Here is a 14,237-nt window from a genome sequence, read left to right on the forward strand (position 1 = left end):
CTCTTGATCGGCCAACCGTGGAGGCATTTTAAATGAACTACCTGGATTCCCAAAAGCATCAGATACGAGACAAAAGGTAACCTCTCGGAGAATCGTTGCACCTTCTTTGTCTCTGTCCCCACCCTCCTCTCTCTCTCTCCGTCACACACTCATCCAGCCCTCACGCATTCCAGACCTCTCAGTCTTGTCCGATCGGCTTCGTCACGACAGACACGCAAGCCATTCATAGAGCAGGCGAACACCATGTGGACGGCGGACTGTGCCCAGAAATCGAGCAATATGCTGTCGCAGAAAAAACAAAAACTAACAGCCCAAACACAACCAACACGCATATATTCACTCACGCACGCGTGCACACATGGTAGGCCCATCGTGACTCCACGTCAAAGAAGACAAACAACGGCGACTGAAAGCAGCCGCCTTTCCATGCGGCGAGCCAGCGTATGGAACCCTGGCACCATATGGGCTCTTCATTGTTGACAAAACAGCCTTAGGGACATTAGCACCCACCATTTGCATATATGGAAAACACTTTAACAATTGTTTTATCCTTTTGCTGCTTCTGTAGCAAATAAAAGTGCCATCATCAATCTGTGTTCGGCGCCTGGAGGCTCGTTGGAGAGGATTTGTAAAGTCATCCATTTCCTGTCATTTGGAAATGACACAGATAGTACTGACTGCAGCTGGAGGAAATCCCATGATGCTCTTACCTAGCTGCAGCTCCATGTTGTTGATCTTGTTTTCCGAGGGAAACAGGATCTTTGGCGGCTTGTCGGTCAAAGGAGCTGAAAAGGAGGAAAAGACAATTTAAATATAGTATTATACCAGACAAAGGAACAATACCGGCAAGCGGTCTTTGAAGAAGAATAGTGAGGATTTATTCTGATTTAGCTATTTTTAGTGGGTTCCCAATATACTTCTTGCACTTGGTTCTCAATGTTTTCCTTTGCACCCCCTTCTGCCTTACAGATATTTTGAACACAGAGCACAGACAGAAGTTTTCTCCTCTTCAACATAAATAAATGCTCATTCCCTCTCTGTCTGTCCTCATTCCTCCATCTCTCCCAACTTGCTCTGGGTGCAGACACATTGCTCTCTGGTGTCTCTACACCTTGGGTTCCATTCATCTGACCTACTTCTGATCATAAATTAATCACTGCTTTGCCAAGAACAAACCACCATTTAATCTGCATGAGTGTTAGGCATTTGAAGAGCCATCATGGAGTGTGTGTGTGTGTGTGTGTGTGTGTGTGTGTGTGTGTTTGTGTGAGTGAGAGGGAGCAGCTGATGCTCTAATGATGCTAATCATCCATACGGCGGATGTCAGACCTGCTGCTGAAGTCGGCCCTCTGGGGAATGACAGAACATGCAGCTGCTTTATTGTGGTTAAAAGCGTTTGTGTGTTCTGCGCTCCCTGGGGTCAAGGGTTAGGAGAACAGAAAGAGAGTCTTGTACATACATGACTAAGCAGTAACACGAAGGGGGAGAAATGGAGGGGGTCGTGTTTATATGTTCATAAAGCGGGACTTTTACGTATTAACATCACTGCCTGGGAAAGTCCCTTTATATCGCAGAATACCAGAGTTGTGGTGTCTGGGGCGACTTTCTTACACTATAATACAGTTGGTAAAAAAGGAGAGACCATGGCGATGGAGCATTAGGAGTATGCAGAAGCTATGGGAGGAAGACTTAGGCTATGGCCTACGAATCCCCCAAGAAAACGTTTCTGGGGTGGATGCTCCAGATAAAAAAAGAAACTTGAAACTCAGAGGAAAAAATTCAAGGCGAGGACAGACCTAGCTCACCTGGGGAGGTGTGGTGAGCTCACCTGCAGGCCTACGTCGCCTAACACGCGTCGACATGCATTTACTCTCACTGACAGAGGGGGGGGGGGGGAGACAAAAGCTTCACACTCCAGCTTTAGCACGAGGTACATTATATCCCGCTCAGAAAGATACTGTACTAACAGCCTTTGTATTTGTATTTACATTTTTTAATATGCTTTTTCTCCAAGCAATGTCTTGCCTCACACTTACACAGTCACACATATTCCAAGTTTGATACGTCTGAGCTGCAGCACTGAAGCAGATGGAAGTTTTATCTCATTGCTCATCAGCACTTCAACAGTGCTGCGAGTTCTCTCACATGTCAGACAAAGAGAATTATTAACTATACGGTTAAATCATGAAAAACAGAGCTCATAGTTTATTATAATATTATATTTCAAAATAAACTGCAATTTAATTTGTTTTTCAAAATGTTTGTCTGTAGGGCAAAGCTCACCAATGTGCTTATCTTGGGTTCTCCTAGATGTACTCTCTCTTTCTGTATTATTCACACTATATATTCACTATGTGAATGTAACTGTATGTACATGTTCAATGCATATGTAATTACCTTAGTGAATAGATGTAGATGTGTTTTGCAATGCCAACACAATATTTAATTTATTTGATTCTCATAATATGTAATGTCTCCTCCATTCCAATGAACACAAGAGGGGAAACCAATGCTACATTGGTCACAAAAAAAAGAAAAGAAAAAAAAAGAGCTCAAAGCTAAGTTGTTTTATGAATGTGTTTTCCTTAGTTTGCATGGGGAAACTGTATTTTGGATACAGCACACCAAGCTTTTTGCTTTATTACGGCGCTACTTAAAGTCCAGACCATGATCTGGATCCAGACCAAACTACAAATTCATTTGGACCAGATCGCTTCTTAGAGTTATGTAAGAACACATTGTTCTTGTGATTGAGTGTTGCCGGTGTGACTGTATGTGCCCACATTTTTAGAGTCGACTGTGTTCTGTGAGCGCGCTCACTCCGGCTCAACCACCAAAAGCGCAATGTCATTACCATGACAATGAGTCGTGACAGTAAGTCACTGACGTGTGAACGGTGTTGCTAACTCTCGAAAAGCAAGATTTCACAAAGAGAACAAAATTCAAAATAGAAATATTCATCGAGTCTCCCGCAGTCCAGCAATAAACCCAAGCAGCTGCTCGGCCAACGAACACTCGGATCAGTGCCTGTAATCTGAAAGTGGCACCTTTTGTGCCAGGGTGCAAGGCCCTCGTTTCAGGCAAACGGTGCAATTTCTTCCCCCCCCCTGTGCTGTCTTGTTAAATGTGATTTTTAGTTCAGTTACAAAAAGACGAATGAAGCTTTCGTTTCGTTAAAGACATTTCTGTTTACTTGTATTCATGATGGCGAGTTGTGCTGACATTGTTGCGGACCTCTGTCCTTAAATATAAGATGGCAGAGTATCAGCGCAGCAGGATCTCGTGAAACCAGTCAGACTGGCCTGCACTTGTAGACGTATACTTCAACAGTTGTATAATTACGGAGATATTTGGACTCACCTTTACTTTAAAAGGTCAAAGCCCAACGAACACTCTCTCTGCTGATTTCAACACTTTGTTCGAGCTCGGTATAATCGCTGATATACACTCAAACTCACAACGCTATCTTTTGTTGCCATGGCATTACATCATGAGGGAAAATTGGGGCATGATAAGCTCATTATAGCCCACATTTCTCTGCTGGCAAGCATGACGGGTTTGATATAATTGTAGACCTTTGAATTTATCCTTTTGTTTTAAAATGAGTTCAGAACTCGACCATTCTTATCACACTAGAGTGTTAATAAGGCTATAGAGGGAGTACCGTGTTTGACACATAGTACGTAGGCTTGCAGGTACGTCTCTGTGTGCAGTGAGCTGAATGTATTGATTCATGGGAATAACTTAATGCATTACAGGTTCATATATGTGGGTCAGAGAGGAAGGGTATGACCTGGCTTTGAGCATCACACACACACACAAATCCAGCACACATTCCACTTACAATCGGATGCACTAAGGAGGCAAACACTAATTCTGCACTTCCTAAACCAGCTATGACTGAAAAAAAAACCTTTATTGAATAAAACAGAGGCTACTCCCAACCTTTCAGGCATGTCTAATTATGTAGTCGTGAATTTGCAGAGGCGGCTTTTTCAGGCCAGTTTGTAGCCTGGCGCATTCATTAAGATGTTCCCTTGGAGTGTCCTCACAAGCCCTCTTCTTTAGCCTTATTATAAGAGCGCTCTAACAAGCGCTTTGAAAGCCCTGCTCCGTTTTGGTGTCTGTATTTCGGAGGAACAAGCCATGCAATGTTTCCGAGCTAACCGTGATGTGCAGTCAAGTGCGTGGTCTTGTCTGATGTAGAGTGCGTGGTCTTCTAAAGTGCTTGGTTCAAGGCTGCAGGATAACATATTTAAGGATTCTCTAAGCTGTCAGGAGGAAGTGTTGATGTGAGAAGACCGAAGTGTTTATTTTGTGTCGAACTGAATGGAGGTTTTGCGGCGGACGTAGAACCTGCTGGTATGTAAATACTGACAGAGACGCACAGTGACGTGTCAATGAGAGGGGGCGGTCATGGGCTTTTAGGCACAACTGTTTGCACTGTTAATAGGTAATCACACAGCACAAATTACACTGGATACTGATACAATTTTAATTACATATCAAACTGCTATACATAATTACACAATGGGTGATCCTATAGCCAATTATGCACTGGGCAAACAAATGAGGACAAGCTGTCTGTGGGAGACGAGAGGGGAAGCAGATGTGGTAAGGGGAACAGATAGGAGGCAGCCAGCAGCAGGAGAACAGTGGAGCTGGTGAAAGGAAGAGAATACAACAGGAACATTTATAAAGCTAAAGTGAAGAAACACACGCTCCCTATCGTTTTGGCATGCTACACTTGTTTCTGAAAATCTCATTATCTTAATTACCACTTCTTTATGGGAAATACATCAATTATCACGGTTCGGGGGGGGGGGGGGGGGAGAGATTGTGAGCACCTCCGAACAAAGGAAAGAGTCTCTGATTGCCATTAGCAGGCAACGTCAGGAATTAAGCAACTGTTGAAATAAACAGGTAATTAAACATGCAAATATATCTGGTGAGTAGTTAACTTAATAAAAGATTGTTAAAGCATTGTGGGATAAGTAATGGATTTATCATGTCTGTGATTATATGCTACGTTCAATGTTAGAATCAAAAGATATGTTAATCACAAATATATATATTTTTTATTTAATTTAAATAAAAATAAAAATGTACTCTTGGTCAGAGGAAAATGTGTCAGATCTGTTGTGTGTCTATTATGCTGCATTTATGTGACGGTTGCAAGTGCGTACCACCTGCAGGTTAGGCGCAAAACGATTTTCACTTCCCGCGTTCTTGTAAAATAGTAAATGGACTGCACTTATAAAGCTTCTTTCTACCTGAACGGACAAAAGGCTTTTGATGTTACCTGTAATTCACACGTAGGCATTAACAGGTAATTAAACACGAGCCGTTAAAAGGTTGTGACAGCATCACATAGAAAATACATTTATGATTTTTTTATTCCTATTTCTAAAAGACAGTTCAATATGTTTGGATCCCCATTAGCTGACAACATGACGTCAGCTGGGGTGTTCCTTTTTTCTTACATTTATTAAGTGTGGTCACAGCATTTCTTAGATTACAATAAGGTTCCATTTCTATCTGCAACTTTTTTGGCATCGTTACGCCGGGCCATCAAGTTCCTCAGCTCATCATCACGGTGCACCATTCGATCTAACAGTTTACTTTCTCAAGAGTGCACGTTTATCTGCAATACCCATAAATAATTTCATAAACACATTAAGTGCTTTCCTCGGATCATCTTCGCTACATATTCAGCTCAACTCTTAGTCTTCTCTTCAAATAACTCCTGACTGAATCCTTTGTAAGACATTTTATATTCTGTCTACCAGTCTTTGGTTCTTTGGTTTTTCTCAGAACTGCAACCAAGTTATGATCACCGTGACCCAGAGCTACCGATACAGCTGTGGAGCAGAGCTCAGGCATTTACAAATCAGATCAATGCAAGTTGATCTTTTAATACCACATTCAGATTCCCCCAAACATCCAAACTTGGCGGTCTGTAGCCGCCGCCGCCGCCGAACACAGGTTTTTAATGTGGTAGGTGTACCTGTAGCCACAGAGCCCCTGTTTCATTCAACATCAAGTGATATCACTGCCTGGCTGGAATATGACTCTGGACATAAACAGCAACTCCATCACCACATTTATCCCTGTCTCTTATGAACAAATTATAGCCATGTAATGCAAACCTCTGTATCACGAAATAAGACTCCAAATGAGTTTCCGTTATAGCTCGTACAGCTAGCAGGGTCTTGATCCAGAACACTTTGACAAGTGGACAACAGGAGGTGAGGTAGCAACCCCCTCCACCTCCTGATCCACAGCACCCCCCCCCCCCCCAAAAAAAAAAAAACTTTTGAGGACAAGTTATAAGCACAAAATGTTGCAGAAGCTGCAGCTTTGCTGGTAAGAGACTCGGTGAACGTTGGCAACTCTAGCCAGTTCCTCCTCCTTGATCCTGTCTGGGTATGACATGGTTGTCTGTGAGCAGTCAATTAATGTCTCCTGTGTGAATATGTGTCTTTGGGGGACCAGAATGGCCAAAATGGTATGCTTGAGCAAATTTGAAGCTCTGGGATCAATGATTCCCTATAAAATATTGATGTCTGAGTATCCTCAGGGCAGAGCCATTGTCTATTCTCTGCAGCAAACCAGGCTGAATTCATTTCAGAGGGTGACACAACGTGTCTCTGGAAACTCTCACAGTTGGCCTGTGTTCATTTAACTTGGGATGCATGCTACACTTCTAATGTTAAGCAACTTGTAACCTATGCGGTGGAAAATGACCGAGCCTCTGCTTACGTCTAATTGTGGGAGAGATGTAGCATGCAGTGCGTTATTTGCAAAGTAATTGCGAGCATGGCTGGCTTTGTGTTCTCATCATTTCAAAGAACTGCGATGCTATGCTTCACTGTTTGTGTGTGTGTGTGTGTGTGTGTGCGTGCGCAGGCCTACATGTGGATACATTAACACAGAGTGGGACTCTGTGGATATAAGCTTTGTGATAAGTCATCCACAATCCCATTTCTGCTTGGTAGCGGAAAAGCTCACTGGACTTTCCAGATGGATTATTCTGGGTGACTGACTGGAGGGAAACAGCAAATTAATGAATTAAGGATGGAGCTGAGATACTTGGATCACTGGGCTTTTTCGGTTAGCCGTTCAAATTGTGGGGCTGATTGTATTTTTAATACACGGTATAATCAGTGAAATCCAAAAAAATCAATACTTCACAAAATAATTGATTGGTACTTGACTTGCAGTATTAGCTGATGTTTCCTTGATATGTGTGCTTAAACAGGCTACGAAGTTAAATGGTTTCTTTTTTTAATTGTGTGTATTGTTGTTATTTCCTACTTTGTTGTGCTGTAACCCAAAGACACAGTTATTACGCTTACAATTTCAGTTATGAACGACACGGGTTTTCGTTATGTTTTAATTTAGGAAAAATCCATTCATCCTCATAATCATTTCAATCCCAGGCCTGCATTTATGGTTTTAAATATGTTTTGAGTTAATATTATTTGTGTGACATCTACAGTGACATCTGAATATTTACACAGTGATGAAATTACAGAAATTGCCTTAAATTGAAGCAAAAATAAATCAGGGCAGGATTTGCAAAAGAGAAATATGCTCTGATGGTAAACGGTGAAAATACAGAAAAATAAAATCAAATGTATAAATTACTGGCACATACAGTATATGGGTGAGCAGGTAGGCTACATATACAGGCATACAAATGGACATGGACAAAAGGACATTCACACACACTTCATGCATGGACAGACACACACAATCACACACACAAACTGTGAGGCTGTGAACAGAGGCCTGTGTTCTCTTGGCTCCCAAAGGTTTTCAGCATTTTTTAAGCAACAAAGGCAGTCAAGCTAGATGAGAAAGGTAAAAATAGGAGCACGGAGACTTGAGCAAACACAGAGTCCCTGTGAGTCTCCCAAGAGCGCTAAGCTTGAATAGAGAAGCCTCGGTTCTCCTCTACGGCTGGCAGACTCCTATACTCTACAGCAGGAGATCACCATATATTAACAGTGACCTTCCACTGTACTGTTGTCACCTTTGAGCCAGTTTCATTACATTCCTGATGGTGCAATAACCACCCTGTATATGATTCCCTTATAAAGTCACCTCAGAGTAGAAGGAATTCAATTCCCGGCCCGGGCCGTTTCCCACATGAGAGAAGCTGAGCAGTGAGCTGGATGGTGTCATCCAGAGGAAGCTAATAACAGCAGTTATTCATCCTGAACCACATCACGCTCACCCACCGTCCACCACTGTTGTGCTCTCTAAGAGCTGTGCCTCTGGCGAAGCCGAAATACTTCAACATCAAAAGCAACGGGAGCGTGCATTCTTTTCCCCCAGGAATATGAGTAGGCAGGTTCCTGCTTCACAGTTGCTAGCACCTTCAAATGGCCATCATCGCAAAAAAAAGTGAGAACAATTGGCCCCTTCCCGGAACAGCGGCCCCTTCGAGTTTTTACGACCAAGCAGCTCTCTAAGAGACGGTCCGACAGCAATCAAGCTGTTCAAAGAAGGGTTCCAGCTGTGAGGCCTCAATAGTCCATATCATTGTGAAGGAAGAAGAAAGAGGAATTTAAAAGCAGGTGCCCTCGTGTCAGTTCCGTGCTCATTCACAGAGCGTGTTAACTAACCAATTGGGAACTACATTTAACAAATCATTACCTAATAAGCACTACATGGCGACCACGTGAAGATGAATTTGACAAAAAGAGGAGGACGCTGTTCGAGAAAGCCAAAGACGGAGCGAGAGAGTACACGAAGGGAACAGACTGAGAAAATGTGTTATTAATTGCTGGAGGTTTACTGCGATTCTGCCCTCTCAGCATGGTGTGCGTGTGTGTACATGTGCGTACCCGTGTGTGTGTGTGTGTGTGTGTGTGTGTGTGCGACCAACAGAGCTCTGCCCCTTTTAAATGCCGTTGCTTCCGTCCAATAATCTTACCGCCGTCTCCTCCTACGGGAGAGCTGTCTGCAGGCTCCCCCCCCCTCCCAAACTTTAACAGGCCTTTTATCTATAACTCAACATCAATAAGCCAAAGAATCTCCTGGTGTCAGACTTCAAGTGGCTGCACAAAACAAAACCCTCAGGAAGTATGTGCCTCCACCCGGTACAACTCAGTATTATTCTCCACTTAAAAAAGCAACCCCATTAAGACGGTCTTAATTTGTTTTTTCAGACTCTCAACAGGGATTACATTTTGCGCAGGTTGATAGAGGAACTTGCATTGTATTCACAGTAAGAGGTTCAATTAAGCAGTCGGGGAACGTGAATAGTGTTTGAAATGAATGAGCAGCTTTTTTTTTTACGGGTCTATTGTTTACAGAATGGCGAGCAGAGAGCAGGGATGCTGAGAGGAGAGGAGAGAAAGAGGTGTCCTCGAGACTTTGTCCTCCCCTGTGCGTCATAGTTGAGGAGAAAAATGACAATAGCGACTGTGTTCAGATTTAATGAAATGAAATGAAAGTAATTACGCTGATAAAGAGGGTGGAGTAACGGCAAAACCCTGTGCAACAAATTCAGCCTCTCTGCCTCGCTTTTCTCTTACTGTACATGTGCACACGCACACAGACACACACACACGTACGCACACACCTTACCCAATCATCTCTCCTTACTTCTCTGACACATACAGTATTGGGGGCCCTATCATAATCACAATTGCAAAGCGGTAGGTCTCGTGCACGCAGACTGTGCGGGCGTCTCCAACCACACCTGCTATTTCGGTGTTTCATGTGTGTGTGCAGCGGCGCAAAGTGCACAAAGGCTGGGTGAAGGTCAATATGGATCGGAAGGTGTGGTGACTAATAAATACACTCTCAGATCTCACATTTACCGGTCTCATCGCTCTGAAACAGCGGTGGCAATCACAGTGACGCATGAAATCGCATTGTCCGGACGGTGCAGATCAGCGCAACCTGAACACACACATCCCCTGAAATCTGCAGCCAGAGGCAGATGATAGAAATGAATAAATAAAGAAACAGCTGGGGGAAGCATTTTATATGATTTCATCAATCCTACGCTATTTCTGTCATAATGCTGCTGTATTGTTTACATTGCAATTGTTAGATTACTTCCTAAAAGCAGCATTTCAAGAATAAAATACAAACGGTTGATTTTTCTTTGTTAATTGGGAAGGGGGCTGTGATGCGCAGGATTAATAAGCTGTGTGTCATTTGCGAATCATTTTAGGAAGTTAGTGGACAGCCAATGCCGCGGCCCTTCAGGGCAGCGCTTCTCAAATAGGAGGCTGCCGATCTATCAACGTATCTGTCCTGCTTGCCTTCAGATGAATGCAATTGGGAAGAAAAGCTTGAATGTACTTTACATCAAAGAAGCTGTGGGATGCATGTCTGCGTGTTTCAAACCCCTGGAAGTGTGCGTCTGAGAGTGTGCACCCATGCATCTGTAGATGAATGGCAGTCACAATTGCCAAACAGAGGGCGAAAAAGAAAGACGGGCAGAAGATGTGAGGGAAACCCTGCGATGCGAGTTTCTGATCTCCACAGGGTTATGCGTCCGTGAGGACCAATAAAAAAACAGAGCATGCGTGCACCTGTGATGTAAGTCAAAGTTCAAATGGGTATGAGTAAATGGGAGGGCATACCACAAGCAGTTTGCGTATATGTCTGTGTTTGTTTTATGAGCAAGCGTTGAACATCCCTGCTTCTGGGACCTTAAGACGGATGTGAAGTGGAAAGAAAACAAAGATGGAGAGATGCAGGCAAAGAGATGTGATGGGAGACGGCAGAGAGGGGCTGGAGGAGGCGAAGACTCCAGCCTATACTGCTGATGAAGTATTGACGTCTCAACAATCTGGGAGGTCGAGCTTAGCACAGTCTGCTTCGTGCCCTCTCTGAGCTCAACAGCCTCTCTCTGACTCTGCTCTGTTCTTAACCTCTGTCACTGTAGCACAGAGTGATATTTCCTTTTCTTCTATCTCACTTGGAAGCGTGGCCCTTTCTCCCGCGCTGTCATCCTTTTGTCACTCTCCCAGAATTGCCCCATCACACTCTTTCTTACCTTTCAGGAAACCGTTCCAGTTCTTTTCTTACTGTCCCTTCTTTTCTTGCGCACTCGTCCCAGCTCGTGCCCGTGCCTCTCCCCGGCGACATGTACTCTGTGCAGTGTGTCTTGGATAATATCACTGTGAACTTTTATGTTCCCCAATGGGCGGAGTGTACACTACACTGTTCCTCCATTAGGGCTCGGCTCGCAGACATCGTGTACACATTCAATAATGCAGGTCGCTGCTAAACCTCTGCCGGTGTGCGACATCAGCACACACCCTGGCTACCTGGTGCACACACTGGCTCCTGATCCCTGCAAACACACACGGACTAACAGGCGAGCACAACGCACACTCCATACAGTAGACACACCTTCCTGTGAGCCTCAGATAACAGAACCTCGGCGGGGGAGTGCCGATAAAGAAGCTAAATGAAGGCGTAAAATAAATACATCTGTGTGGAGCTTATGCAGATAGGCAGACGGGGGGAGGGGGGGGGGGGGGTCGACATGCGCCACTGCTCAGAGATGTTAAAAAAAACATTTTCAGACAAGGCAGATACTGACCAATAAAGCATCCTGCAGCTCTCCCTACAGCGGGCAATGAAAAGGGGATTAGCGCTCTAATCAGTGCAGATCTCTGTGGGCAATTCAGAGGGAAGCCCAAGCGGCGCGGTGTCCATTCTGTTACTCGGTCAGAGCAGGAGGACGAGGCTAACCCCGTCAACGGCAGGGGGGGAAGCCAAAGCAGGTGGATTCCCACCTGAGGGACAGGATTAACACAGTCCTGGCACATTACAACCAGCACGCACAGTGCCCCATCCCAACTGGAAGGGCGTGTGTACGTGTGTGTGTGTGTGTGTGTGTGTCTCTCTTCTTTTTCTTTTTTTTTTCAACCACGAGCGTAAACACACTGGTAGTACCAGTAGGCTTCACCTGAGGTGACACATATAGGGCTGAGATTTACATGAAGTAACAGAGGAACAGAAAGGCAACCTGCAGGGTCACCTCACCGCCATCTGCTCCAGTTCCCTTTCAACCGTCTCCACGGCAACCTCAGCAGTTCACGCAACATAGACTGTTGATTCCAGTCTGTGTTCAATAACGCTGGGATGAAGGCACACATGCAAAATTAACCATATTGTGACTTCACTTTACTCTACTTGACATAAGATTTATTTTGCACATTTTCCCTTTATTGTTTGACAACACAGAGGGACAGAAGTCACGGGGGGACGGGGGACGGGGGGACTAAGCTTGCCAGCTGTATTTTGATCCTGCATGTCTTGCTAACAGGCATGATGTGCAACACTAATAACACTTTATATTTCCAATCATAAAAAAAGCTGAATTATATTGCTCACTGCAAGATGGTCCGTCAATGTCAACCTCCAGTTAAAATGCAGCAGCTGATGAAATGCAAAGAGCTCTACCCGATGGAGTCATTGCAGTACAGCGCCATGCTTATCATCTGAAATGGACACAAATAATATGCTTAAATACTGCATAGCCTCTGACAGACTATGTACTTGCATCTCTATTTTATGGTGCTTTTATGGCAACAGATTCAGGTTTAACGGAGACCCATTTGACTGATCCACATTTCTAGACATCCTTACTTGCGGATGCTGAAGGTGGCTGAGGTGCCTTATATTTGTGTTGTTGCAAGTTTTTATCACACCACACCTTTGCTGCGATTATTATATATACAAGTATATATATCTGCATATATATACATATATCATTTTTTTAAAAATCTTTTGTGTGAGCGCAACTGTTTCATATTATTTGACATATATCCAATTAAAAAACAACAGCTAACTAGACAAAGCAGAAGATAAGGTATTCTTCTCTAGCCAGACACAAATAAATACTTTGTTGTGGCATGAAACTAATGGTCTCACACTCCCTCTCCTTGATGTAAGCGCCACTATAGAATGTGTCGAGTCCGTGCCAAATTCCAATTAGAAACTCAGCAGTCTCATCTCAGATCATGATGCACACTTAAAACTAAAATGCACAAATATACATTAGCATAGATTCTGTACATGGATATGAAAACTTATACACCAAAATACACTCTGGCATACAGTAAAAAAAACAACACATTGTTACACAAGCACTGTTACTGGAGAGCAGCAATCATTAGCATGACACAACTGCTGGTCCAAAGTGTCTCTAAGCTAAGTTTTACCAGCTGACTCAAACGAAGCCAGTCACATAACACGGTGCCAGGGTGAGATTTGCAAATCCTGTTTATTTGCTTCGCCTTATTCCAAAAGCCTAACGATGCTCTTCTCTCCCAGCCTTCTAAGACAGATGGAGATCATTAGCTTCTCTCTCCCCCCCCCCCTCCGCTCTCTCCGATCTGTCACGTCTAAACCACAGGCGCTCTTTGTCTCGCCTTTTCACTCATCCCCTCGTCTGTTTGCCCCTCACTCACTGTCTCTGTCCATCTCCGCGACACAGATTTATATCCAAAAAAGGTTTCAAACTCCAGCGGAATCTCGCAACTTTAACAAGTGCTTCATCACTCGTGTCAGAAGTAGTTACAGGAGTCATGACACAGACTTCCCTCGACAGGAGGAATTGATGAGAAGCCATTAGACTCCGCTGATCCTGGAGTGAACGGGGGGCAGGCCTCCATCACAGCATTCCTCTACTCCCAGACACAGAAGCACGGGCGCCATGCACTTCTTTGGACACGAGACAGAAGCACCACTTCTTGCCACTGGAATTGCACACGCGTACAGAAAGTTGTGTGCATTTTGTAATCAATTAGGGGGAAGTAAAAATGTAATGGTAATACGGACCGTCACGGCTCTGATTGTCACAGCATCCGAGAAAAGGTGCAGATTGCGATTCCCCGCAAATATGCCAAAGGCATGTAGAATCTATTATTTGCTAATGAATCGCTGTCACATCTTGATGACATCATTAGGAGACACATGTGGCTGAATAGAATAAACAGCACACAGTGAGGAGCGGTGGGGTTTATTGTTAGCATTGTCACAGTTTGTGCGTGTGTGCCTGTATGCAGCAGTGCTGAAAAGTGTTAACAGAGCTCCTGCTGTCCCTGCCTGCACTGGTGGACCATCTGGACCGAATCCATCACTTCCTCCTGCACTTCCTCCATGGCTCCGACTCCTAATCTCTCATTATGACACCGCGGTTGTGGGACCAGCTTCAGGAGGGGCCATTTAGCCACAAGCAGCAGAGCTGACTG

General features: G+C 44.2%; 1 protein-coding gene across 1 annotated transcript in view; it reads right to left on the reverse strand.

Moving 5' to 3' along the window:
* Positions 1 to 14,237, reverse strand: part of il1rapl1a (interleukin 1 receptor accessory protein-like 1a) — a 126,869-nt gene that overhangs the window by 43,810 nt on the left and 68,822 nt on the right. Inside the window, exon 5 of the mRNA XM_076102986.1 lies at positions 711 to 785. Coding sequence (XP_075959101.1) covers positions 711 to 785 — 75 coding nt within the window. The remainder of the gene's footprint in view (positions 1 to 710; positions 786 to 14,237) is intronic.

The sequence above is a fragment of the Anarhichas minor genome, unplaced genomic scaffold (genome assembly GCF_050575085.1).
Source record: "Anarhichas minor isolate MPS153535 unplaced genomic scaffold, ASM5057508v1 ptg000004l, whole genome shotgun sequence".
NCBI classification, from domain to species: Eukaryota; Metazoa; Chordata; class Actinopteri; order Perciformes; family Anarhichadidae; genus Anarhichas; species Anarhichas minor.